General features: G+C 40.9%; 1 protein-coding gene across 2 annotated transcripts; it reads left to right on the forward strand.

Annotated features, from left to right (window-relative positions):
- On the forward strand, positions 1-5,720 carry LOC117489883 (nuclear receptor subfamily 4 group A member 1-like). 2 transcript variants are annotated; one of them, XM_034139442.1, is made up of 7 exons: positions 1-115; positions 1,348-2,180; positions 2,621-2,750; positions 2,990-3,153; positions 3,296-3,498; positions 3,607-3,785; positions 3,889-4,151. In XM_034139442.1, the coding sequence occupies exons 2-7, from the start codon at positions 1,350-1,352 to the stop codon at positions 4,149-4,151; spliced, it is 1,770 nt and encodes a 589-aa protein (XP_033995333.1). In that variant the 5' UTR covers positions 1-115; positions 1,348-1,349. The 2 variants fall into 2 exon arrangements, with proteins under 2 accessions (XP_033995333.1, XP_033995332.1); XM_034139441.1 differs by lacking the exon at positions 1-115 and having other exon boundaries at positions 1,350-2,180; positions 3,889-5,720.
- Positions 5,721-13,010: the final 7,290 nt, after the last annotated feature.

The raw sequence follows: 13,010 nt of genomic DNA on the forward strand, positions 1-13,010 counted from the left end.
GAGTGTGTTTGAATGAGTGTGCGTTCTGACAGCAGCTGGCAGAGGTGACATTCATCAGTTTTACTCGTTTGGAATAAATAATAAGCTTCAAAATCCGGATATTTACATGAACCAGGTGAGTGAAAGAGTTTGTTTACATGTATTGATATTTGATTATTCAGGGGACCACTTTCATGCTGATGTTTGACTTTAGAACTAGGTCCAAATGAATACAAGCTCATAGGAGAATGTTAACTAGACTGCTGATACAACAGTGTAACATATACACCTTTATACTCAATTGGTTTAATGGAAACTAATGTTTTAAAATGTCTCAGCCTCACTTTTCTGACAGCAGTCAGAGCTATGCACTCATTTGCAACTTTGTTAGGTACACCTACTGTAGCTAAAACTAATGTTTACAACTTACTGCATTTATCCTTTCTTCATGTTTATAATGTTGAGTTTTGTTAGGCTCTTCTAGAGAGGCGGTACAAATTAATATTAGTAATAACACTACACCAGCAGAACAAACTACAACCTCTAAAATTAACATTAAGCTTAGTTAATGCAACTCTCAACAAGTAGAAATGGCAATTCTTTTTATATGGTAAATAGTTGTCTTGCACTTGTTGATACACGCCCACTCTCCCAACCACACACACACACACACACACACACACACACACACACACACACACACACACACACACACACACACACACACACACACACACACACACACACACACACGCACACGCACACGCACACAGGCACAGGCTTTGCCACCATTCCCATTACAGCTGGCACTCAGCCCACCCTGAAATACAATCTGCAGCACTCCCTGGTATAGTCCCTGTGAAAGAGGGTTGCCCTCCACTGAAGGAGGTTTTCAGAGCATTAACAGCCAGTCAAATAACATCTTTCAATATCTCATTACACCACTTTACAGCATTTTCTCAAGAGGAGTGATAGGTCCTGCAGACAGAAAAATGGCATGTTGCGGAATTGAGATCGTGTACCGTCAAGGTGTTCATGATGGCTACTGTTTGTAAGGTCACAGAGAGAGGATTAAACAAGGCTGATTAATATTATAAGTTTATAATTTAATGAGATTATTTAACTTCATTGTATATACATTACTGTATGTTTAGACAGAACACTCAGCCCTAGTTATTCCCAATGATTTTATTCTATAAGCATAACAACTCACACTTTGCAATATGATTGTGTGACAAACATTTACAATGCATTAACATTTATGGAAAGATATTTGTGCAATATTATGACATTTTCTTAGATGTATTGACGCATGCAGCATACTATAAATGTTTATGTTAATCTAATTGTTGCTGTTTTCTGTCCTAGAGATGCCCTGTGTACAAGCCCAGTATGCCTCCCTGCCCCATGACACTTACTTCAGCTCTGAGTTCTTGAATCCTGACCTCAGTGCCAAACTGGTGATGGACATCAGTGGCCAAAAGGACCAGCTGTCTACATCTTCGTTGCCCAGCATCAACACCTTGGTGGGAAATGGCTATGTGGGGGAGTTTGATGCTTATTCCTGCAGGATTACCAACTCTCCTCCGGCCTCTACAGTTTCCTTCAGCCACTCAGCGGAGAGCTCCTGCCCTCAGATGCAGAGCCAGGCCTTCAAGCTGGATGATCTCCAGGTGTATGGCTGTTACCCAGGTTCCTTTGCGATGAGCTGCCTTGATGAAACGCTGTCGTCATGTGGCTCTGACTACTATGGCAGCCCAGTTTATACCGCAGCTTCCCCTCCCACATCTGGCTTTCAGGCCCAGTCTGCACCCATCTGGGATTCCCCTTTCAGCCCCTACCCCTCAGCCCCCCCGTCCTCTGTGGCTGATAAGACCGCCATGGCCCAGCATCTCTCCTTTTTTACCTTCAGCCCCGCTCCAGAGCAGCTCTCTCCCCTGGGGCATCATCAGGATGCTCTGCCGGGCCACGACGACCCTTTCTTCCTGCCTCCTCAGCAGCACATGTCTCCACTTCATTGTCCCCCCATGTCCCTGGACCATGGATCCATGGAAAGCCCGAGGTTAGTTGAAGGGTCCATGATGTCGCCCAAAAGCCACAACCCAGGATCCAGTGAGGGCCGCTGTGCAGTTTGTGGTGACAACGCATCCTGTCAGCACTATGGAGTCCGCACCTGTGAGGGCTGCAAAGGTTTCTTCAAGGTAAATAGCTGAGGAGGAGGCTGGGACAACATATTGGCTGATTAGCTTATTATATATATATTGGCATCAGCTTTTATTTGCTAATACGTATCGACAAATTGTAGTAAAGATATGTTTAGAATTAAAAAATAGTGACAGCAATCAATGTTCTTTCATTAAAGAGCATTGAGTTTATCTGTTTAACTTTACAATGTAATACAATGTACATATATAGTAACAAGTCACATTTGAAGAATCCAAAAGTTTTTCCTTATTTTTATTAAGTGTTTGTGTTAAATTATAGAATTTTTTTAACTCCCAAATATTGATTTGGGTTTTATCCTTAAGAATTCAGTATTGGTCCCCTATACAAAGATAGTATGCATGTCTTTCATTTAAATTGTTAAATGTGTGCACCATTTGGAACCCATAGTAATGTTATTTTTGTTCCTATTTGACAGCGAACTGTACAGAAAAACGCAAAGTATGTGTGCCTTGCCAATAAAGACTGTCCTGTGGACAAGAGAAGAAGAAACCGCTGCCAGTTCTGCCGTTTCCAGAAATGTCTCACAGTTGGAATGGTCAAAGAAGGTAATGCAATGTCAGACACACGCTTTCAGTGACAAATGTATGATGAAGAGAAACTAGGGTTTGTAATGACAGTCTAAAGCTAAAAAGGACAGACATAAGAAACCCGAAACATTTAGTGCCAGCTGCAGAAAAAAGAGAAACTGAAATTGATACAGCAGTTGTTTTTTAAATTGCAGCATTCAAATATGGAAATTGGAGATTCATGTTCTTGTGCTTCCTCTTTTCTGTCTCTTCCTCAGTTGTTCGCACCGACAGCCTCAAAGGCCGTCGGGGTCGTCTGCCTTCGAAACCCAAGACTGTGTCCGAGGCTTCATCCACAACCCCCAGCGTCAACATCTTAGCCTCTCTTGTCAGATCTCATTTAGACTCAAACCCAACCATTGGAAAGCTTGACTACTCCAAGGTAAGTCTCAAGACTGGCGGTGTGTTCAGAGTTAATTTGAATCAAAAAGATCACTAACAATGACCTCAACACAGTAGAATAAAAGCAATGACAGTGAATATCTGCAGTTCTTTTTCATTAACCTTCTCTCTCCTCTCCTCAGTACCAGGAGACTGTGGACAACCGGAAAGAAAAGGAGGATGCTGCTGATATTCAGCAGTTTTATGACCTGCTGACTGGCTCTTTGGATGTAATAAGAAACTGGGCCGAAACCATCCCAGGTTTCAAAGACTTCTGCACAGAGGACCAGGAGCTGCTCCTTGAATCAGCTTTTGTTGAGCTCTTCATTCTGCGACTTGCATACAGGTCAGCTTATATAACATTTAATAATATACCCTCTTTAACTCTTATTTATCCAGACTAATGCGCACCTTGCTATATGACTAATTGTAAAATTGGTTTAAACCCATGCAGGTCTAATCCTGAGAAGAACAAGCTGATCTTCTGCAACGGTTTGGTCCTACACCGACTGCAATGCGTTTCCACTTTTGGTGATTGGATTAACTCCATAATGGATTTCTCCCAGAGCCTTCACCGAATGAACTTGGACGTCTCCTTGTTTGCCTGCCTTGCAGCGTTAGTTATCATCACTGGTGAGAGCTTGTGTTTGCTTTGCATTCGAGTGAATCTCACTGCATTTGCTTTTTTCCCCCTGGTTAGCACTGTGTTTCTCATGAGAACATGTTTTTCGTTTAGATCGCCATGGCCTCAAAGAGCCCAGGAAGGTGGAAGACTTTCAGAGTCATCTCATCACTTCTCTAAGAGAGCATGTGAATGGAAACGGATCAGAACCGAGTCGGACACAGCCCAACTATCTTTCTCGTCTCCTGGGCAAACTCCCCGAGCTGAGGACTCTGTGCACACAGGGCCTGCAGCGCATCTTCTACCTGAAACTCGAGGACCTGGTTCCCCCTCCACCAATAGTGGAGAAAATCTTTATGGATACTCTGCCATTCTGAAAAAGAAGGCAAAGTAGTTTGTAAAAGAACACAAAGCACCTAATGTGAGGTTTTACCACTGAACTGTACTGGTGAACCTCCTTCAAACAATGTCTGGCATTGTTCAAGAGATCCTTATTTTTCTAACATTACGTTTTAAAATGTAATTTGGTACCTGTGTGAGTATCGTATAAAGTTTCTGCTCTGAAACAGAGAGAGCTGAAATGTTATTAACAGATCAGGACACAGTTTATAAAGTATATATTTTTGTGTGCATTTGTAAAAGGACTTTATTGCTGTGCTGGATGTTTGAATGTTGTCTTGCTATGCAGCTAGTGAGATATGGATATTTGGGTCGATGCAATGCAGTGTTACATACTCAGCTTTTCCCAAAAGCAGAAAAACACACTAATCTCCTAAAAAGCATTTTTTAAGTTGCTTTTGAGCCCACTGGGTAGAGGAAACTGATATATTAGATTATTTTGTAGAAAAAGCCAGGTTGACAGAACTCTAGAGTCCCAGTTTTTATTATGGATATCTTTACTAATATCATTGCATAACAAAACATAGTTGTAGTCCTAACTGTGCTCCTGTAAAAGGTCTTGGACCAAAGTTTACTCTTATTTTGATACTTCCACTAACAAACCTTATTGCCTTAAGATAAACAAAATGTTCTGCCACAACTCCATGCTGCCATTTTGCAACACCTTGTAAAGGCTGATGCTGGCAGAGTTCCGTTTGAACCGCATGTCCCGGTAACAACATACTTTGAGAACTTTTTTAACTTGCTAAATGGAAAAAAACAAAGTGCCTTTCATAAAGCGTCGCTCCTAAACCATAGTAGGTGACACTAAGTTGATTTTCATTCCAAATATCAAATACCGCAAGCCCTGTTTAATATTGATGTTAAATAATCTATTTTAATGTCTCCATTAAAATAAAATTGTCAGGTCTGTGCCAGCTTTGGACATGAAGTGCCTGAGACTTGGGATTGAAATACACTTGGAACATACAATTCTTGAACGCACACTTCGCCCTGGTGCACTGTGTGTGCATACAGTGATGACAGGTGGTTTAGGATCCAGAAAAACTGAATCCTGTTCACATGACCCTGAGGCAGTGTTAACTGCAGCAGAGCCTTCCAGTTAAAGATCAAATTTAGTCAAAGAACATTTCAGAGTCTCCCTGTATCCACAATTTCATGCAGTGTATCCTTGATACGATTTAATAGCCTACAAAGCTTGATCATCCACATGCAAAAGCAGGCATTTCATGTTTGACACCCCTACACGTGTTCGTAAGGACTGTCTTCCACATTCTGGAGTTACGCAGATTTTATATTTTGGAATTTTTATGTGTTTCCATATCAGAATGAACTAAAGAAATATCTTAAGGAATCACAATGAAATGTGATGAGCAGCTAAGAGCACTTCAAATAGTGTTCAAACAATATGAAGAACACTTCTTTCTCCTACTGTATGTGTTTTGTTTGGGATGTGTGTGAAAAATATTGCCATGGCTTTGGTAAAATGGTGCAGGTTTGTTAAAAGACAGAGAATATTTGATATTAAATCTTTTTTGAAAACACAACACTGACTGCCTTTGTTTAAATGTTAGGAGATGCATTGATCTCCTGTTTGCCGTTCATTATGGTTTCTATACAGTCTTCCAGATATATATCTAGTTTCCATTCTCAATAGGATTGTGTTTGAATTAATCATGGTAATTATTCTTTTAAACAGCTAGGCACTGTATCTTTTAGAAAAGTTGCTCAAACAGGAGTATATTTGTGTGGATGCGGAGTGCTTTCAGATGTGTATTTGTAGCGCTAGTGAGTATTTATAGTGAACATTTTGAAAATAATGTTACATGGTAAACATTTGTAAAAAATGTTTTAAGATGGTGAACATGTCAGCATGACAGCATGCTGACATCAGCGTTTTGCTCAATGCCTCACTGTGCTTAAGTTTCATAGAGCCTGGTGTAAAATTAACTACATCAGAATTTGGCCACATAGGCAAAAAATCTTAGTGTTAACAATTCATTCATGTGTTTGGTGTTCTTATGGTGTTTAATGTCAGAAAGAGTTGGAAAAGTACGTGTATCACTAGACCTATCCTTTAAGAAGAGTTGTGAAGTTTCCAGTCAGTTAGTAACAGAGCTTGGGCTTTATTTGAAAAAGCACTCACTGTGCTGCAGATTGTTACATAATGTTAATGTGATGAAAACCGACCAAAGTAGTCCTTCATTTCCATTTCACTTTGTCAGTTTTTGTTGTGTCACACATGGTGTTAATGTTGGCAACATCTCTGACCAAAAGGAAGACGACACCGTGCCACTCTTAGCCACGGCAGACTGCAGCTCCGACTTGATTCAGCCGCTTGACACCCGATCCTACTGTACACCACGTTCCGGTCATTTGGATTTTGATGTTGGCAGACAGACTGGAAAAAAGGGACAAGGGAAGAAAAGAGAAGGAGGCAATTATGAAAGCCAGCTTGCATTGAGGTGTTCATTTTGTTACAAAATGGCAAGCATGCTGCCCAAGACAGATGCCATTGAAACAGCAGACGAGTCAGTTTCAAATGAAGGATCAGAGAGTACCCTTGGTTCAAATCAGAACTTTTCTTTTTTAAATCGAAATGATGTATGGTGTCAGTCCCCTTTGACTTTCAGTGTGACTTGGTATCCAGGAAAGCTCACTCTGTTCAAACCAAAAGTCAAAATACATTCCCATGTCAATATATCTTATCCCTGAAGTCATGGTCTTGACACCATCTTCTTCCAAAAGTGGAAAGCTACCATCTGGAGCTATTGGCCCCTAACATCTGACCTGTGATCTGACATGCAACACTCTCCATTCAGGGACAAACTGTAGCCTTACACCATGAGACATATGTTCTGCCATATAATATCTGACCCACTTGTCATGGTGATTTGTTGCACAAACCTGCTGAGGTCGAGGTTTTGTGCATTGCTTCTGCACCACCTGCTATTCGGTAAAGGTTTGAGAACATGTTACATGAGGACATATTTGCTATTTCACTGCACATCAAGATGGGCAGGATTTCCTGGGCAATTGGTTCTTTATTATCATTAAGTATACATAGTTATTTCAACGTACTTTACTTGAGTAGACAATGGTTTTATATTTGTTTTTGATAAATGTACTGTATTAGTTTGTTACCATAGGACAATCAATGTAGTTGCAGGGAACTTTGTAGAATAACATTTTGACCACAATACCAGTAATGAACAGTATACAAAGAAGTGAACATTTGCCCCGACATGCAACCACAACAGTAAAACTATGCTTAAATTGACTGTGAATCCACCAGTAACAACCCCAAGAGTCTTTAGCCGCACTAACAGCTCTGTGAAACGGTAATTAAGGAAAGAGGTGCTTTGAAGTAAATGCTAACATCACTATGATAACAAGGCCAACATAATGCTGCTGAGCAGGTAGCTTATAGTGTTTAGACTACCTGTTCTCCAACATAGCATTGGGATGATAGTCTTCAATAAACACAAAGAGCTGACTCTAATAGGACTGTCGTTGTTTTTTTAGCCATTTGGTTGGAAATCAAATTATTGGAAGATTCAAGAAATCCCCAATTCATCTGGACGGGCACATGCATTTCCATGTGAATGCATACACAATAGAACAGCACCCCCTCACAACAGCTAGAAATACTGCTCATTAGACAACTATGGGTTAAAAAGGTTGCACTGACTTGCTTTACATGCAACATTAGATTGAGAGCAGCAGGCGGGGAAGGTCACTACTACCGAGTTCAGACAATATCATGCATACTATTTTTAACTCTTTCACTTTGACAGGGACACCCGACGACTTCAAATCCCATACATTGTACATGAAGTGACACACACACACACACACACACACACACACACACACACACACACACACACACACACACACACACACACACACACACACACACACACACACACAGATTGGAGGGGGGGTTTGTTTACAGAGCACAACAGGTGGATCCAAGTGAAAAGTACAGCAGATACAGCAGGGGATATGAAGGTGTGCTGGTGAGCAAGGTCTGTGGGAGAGTGTAGGGTTCAATGGTAAGCTTAAATAAAAATGGCAGGTGAGATGGATTGGCTTATTGGCCTGCTGCCACATGTATGGCACTGGATCTAACTTTATCCACTCTAAGGGTATCCTAGAGGGAGCTTTTGCCAACAAAGGTGCCAATCCATTTACTTTTGAAATTTCAATAAAGGGAAAACACTTTGACTGGGAACAGCTGATAACTAGAATTGAAGGGCAATACAGCCAACATTGTTCAAATATTATGGTATGTAAAGTAGTGGACACACCAACATTTCTATCTATAGACCTTTGCTGCTAGCACGGAAAACAATATTCTAGAATAATGCATTATAATTAACCATGCAGATGCCAGAACAATGACAGAACAAATATACACTGAGAAGAAATAGAAGAAACATCAGTCAACAATGAAGTCATAAATTGAACTTATTGGCCTGTCTGTGTTGGTGTCTGTCTCTCTATTTGTGTGTGTGTGTGTGTGTGTGTGTGTGTGTGTGTGTGTGTGTGTGTGTGTGTGTGTGTGTGTGTGTGTGTGAGAGAGAGCAGCTGATTGCTGGAGAGGATATTGTTCCAGCGGGTGGAAAGCTAATAGGTTTGTTTGTGAGGATGCTGCACCTGTCGTTTATTGATGGATTGAGCTGTAAATAACTTTGTGAAGCCGCTGAGCGCTCCGTGGAGGCTTCTGTTTCCCTCTCCACTGTTCTTCCTCTCCAGTAAGTGTATATGCACTAGGACTTAGACGTAGCTACACATAACATTTAGCAGATTTCTTTGTTTTTTCCAGAACTTTCAAACACAATGCTGACTCCTTAACAATGCTTCAGAAAAAGACAAAAAATAAAGCCCATAAGAAGTCGGCAACATTACCTTTTTCAGTGATGACCACATGGTCTTCCATGTACATGCAAATACACATTCATTTGTACACGTCCTGTATATTGTGCAACAGTTCTTGTATGTGTGTGGGTGTGCTGTCGCATGTGGAAAACCCTCTGTGAGTGTATTTATAGCAGGCCATTGTTGAGCACCTAGAAACCTCTGTAATCGGATCTTGCCTCTTTCACTAAAGGAGTCCGGTGATAAATTAGTTGGCAGATGTCATTGCTCATAGGATCTCTGTGATAACTACGCTCCACATCACTGTCTTAATATCGTTACTCTGCAGGATTAAATTCTAAAGTAAGGTGAGGCAGGTTGATTATCATTCAGTTAGAGGCTGAAAAATGATTTGTTCACTGGACATCAGTGGATGATAGATGATTTGTCCTTGGGTGAAGGTAGGGTAGCCAAACTTTTAAGAAGCATTTTTGTTGAAATTCTGTTACTAAACACAGTACAACAACAAACAAGTCAGCAAATGACCTTCCAGCCTTCCACTGATTCTGATTGTTCAATAGCCATCTTCGCTGTTTCTGTTCCTTAATGATATCTTATTGCTCAGAATGAGACATGAGGTAGTTGGATATGGTTCGCGATGACAACGTTCCCCCTAAAGCTCTCTTGATGACTTGTCCTTGTATTTTGGGGGAGTGGTTTTGGAGATAGGGCTAAAGGGAGGGCCTGGGATATTTTTCATTTGGATACTGTCAAAATGTAACACACTTGTGTTGGTTTCTCCAAATGTGCCTACCTCAGTGGCCATAAGATGCATCCAAGTTGAAACACTTTTCACATTTTAAGAGAGATTTTAACTTTACAGTGTTAAAGGTGGGGTAGGTAATTCACTTCAGAAACATTTAATATTTTGTTATATTCCATGGAATGCTCTTAACATCCCGATAGCAATGAATATATTAAATGCTTTGACAATAAATACATACAAAATTGTCATCTTTGGAAGCCGTGGCGCTGTAAAAAGCACGACCAATCATCTGAGCCGGCCCGGCTAAAATAACTGGATGGCCTACCTGCCTGTCAGCCTTCCATCTGTGCACAAACTTATCTCGTGCCCTCATTGGTCATTTTCGTGTGTGTTGGAGGAGGGGCTCTGTAAGGAAGTCTGAAGGAAGAGGCAGATTTTTTCCGGTTGTGTACTTTCAAATTCTAGCGCACTCGAGCTGGTTTCTCCATTCTTACCTACCCTACCTTTAATCTTTGCCTAAAATAAAATAAATATTCAGTTTTCCTTTACTGAAACAGTTAGTTAATTCGTTTAGCAAATTGTTAGCTTTTTCAATATGCACCTTATTTGATTTCTAATATATAAAGATGCTCCTAGAAAAGTGTGCGCTTCTGTGTGTGTTTATGTGCGTGTGTGAGTGTGTGTTTGTCTCACTATTTTGGAAACATCGCTCTGCTCAGCCGGAGAATATGAGAATGTTACAATTATAAAACAAGATTGACAGGATGGATCGTGTTGCACTGGCAGATGACAGTTCCTGGCTGCATGCCTGGAATACATTCACGGCAAATCCCCCAGACACGCACGCACGCACACACACACACACACACACACACACACACACACACACACACACACACACACACACACACACACACACACACACACACACACACACACACACACACACACACACACACACACACACACACACACACACACACACACACACACACACACACACACACACACACACACACACACACACCCTGCTGTCCGCAGGCCCCCCTCCTCTAACACCATCCCTTTGCACTTGATCCCTGTGTTGGGGCTCTCTGAAGTGTGTGTGTGTGTGTGTGTGTGTGTGTGTGTGTGTGTGTGTGTGTGTGTGTGTGTGTGTGTGTGTGTGTGTGTGTGTGTGTGTGTGTGTGTGTGTGTCCAAGGACAGAGGGGTTCAAGGTCAGAGCAAACACATGGGGCAAACCAGCAACTAGTGCAGGCTGTTGGCCTACGGTTCAACACAGATATATAACTGCAGATATAAACAATCCTCACTCTAACTGCTAATAATTGATGTACTGTAGTCGAAACCTATTTAATTATAATGAGTTTAGTAAACCTGTATAAATACATATATATAAATCTGATGATATTAACATTTAATGAACAGTTATGGACACTAGCATCTCATGAAGAGCAGTGGAAGTGTAAAAGCATCACACATGTCCTTGGAAACATGAAGAGCTGTTCAAAATAGATTTCAACATGTAGACATTCACACGTTATAAAGACGAAGTTTGGGGGTAATGGTTCATGTGATTTTCTTTGACATTGTTTAACTTTTGCTCTTACTGTCATTTTGTATTACCATTTTATATTCTTTATGATATGTTATTAACACAATCTTTATAAATGTATTCCAGCCTTAATTTGAGGCTCATAAAAGCACCACACAAGAATGAAAAAAGCAAAAACAGCTGCCTTCCTGAGAGTTGTGTATGCTGTATGTAGAAAAGTCCAGCAGCTTATACACTTTTATCTTAAGCTTCAAAGTTTGTCACCAATACCTAGTAGAAATGTTTTCTTCCTGTTCCAGCGAGTTATGGTTACTTACTCTTGAAATTAAAGTACAATGACCTTCCTTATCCATACAAGGTTAGAAATGTAAAGAAGGCTGCAGGTACAATCTGCCAAGATTCAGGACCTACTCAGCTCACATGTCCCTGCTGCCTTGGGTTTTATATAACTTAAAGGTGGGGTAGGTCATTTTGGAGAAACCAGCTCGAGTGCGCTAGAATTTGAAAATACACAGCCGGAAAAAATCTGCCACTTCCTTATAGAGCCCCTCCTCCAACACACACGAACGCGCACATGACCAATGAGGGCACGAGATAAGTTTGTGCACAGATGGAAGGCTGACAGGCAGGTAGGCCATCCAGTTATTTTAGCCGGGCCGGCTAAAATGATTGGTCGTGCTTTTTACAGTACTACGGCTTCCACAGATGACATTTTTTATGGATTTTTTGTCAAAGCACTTAAGATATTCATTGCTATCGGGATGTTAAGAGCATTCCATGGAATATAACAAAAAGTGTATCTCGAGCCGGTTTCTCAAACTTACCTACCCTACCTTTAATGCGATCTTTATATTACATTTATTATTAATTGATCGTCTAATGGCTGTGTGGTTACTGCTTGCTGTCATCAAATTGTAACTTTGAGATGATATAGGTATCTTTGAGCCCTGAGTATAAAAGCTTAATTTGAGTCATTACAAAAATTAAACCATGGCATATGTACACTGGATTGTTAAGTGTTTCCAAACTGTTAAAATCCACGCTTTAACTTGACGTTACACTGTACCAGGTCAACATGTAGATAATATGTCTAACAACACAAAAATACGTGAATACTGCATATTAGCAGCTGTTTTCAGCTAAAAATAAGGCAAATTACACAAGTGGATCCTCTTTAGGAGAAGCACTTGACAAAGACACGACTCAGGGAGGTGAAGGCTGCCCATCCCTCTCTTACATAAGCAGTCTGAAGCAAAGGGGCTGGCACCCCTCTTGGATCACAAGGGGCTGGCTGTGATCTCAGCTGTCAGGGGTTGACATTGAGGGAAAAAACTGCTGCTCCTCCTAAGTGGACGGATGGGTGGCATTGAAGGTAGTCTGCCACCCACAGGACTCTGCTGACTTAATGTTAGTCTATTTTTAAATCCATATCAGCTACAGTCATCACATGACAGCACCACAAGAATGCCACACAGGCTGTACAGTGAAGCAGGACTAACCATGACTAAACACTTTTATGTAGAGCTCTCATCACAGGGGTTCGATGGCTTTGATTGAATTATTTGTAATTGTCAATATGATACACAGGGTTACACAACATAATGCGGATGATGCTTTGTCCATAATGCCACAAATTAAAAACACGATTGAAC

Source organism: Trematomus bernacchii, unplaced genomic scaffold (genome assembly GCF_902827165.1).
Source record: "Trematomus bernacchii unplaced genomic scaffold, fTreBer1.1, whole genome shotgun sequence".
Classification (NCBI taxonomy): Eukaryota; Metazoa; Chordata; class Actinopteri; order Perciformes; family Nototheniidae; genus Trematomus; species Trematomus bernacchii.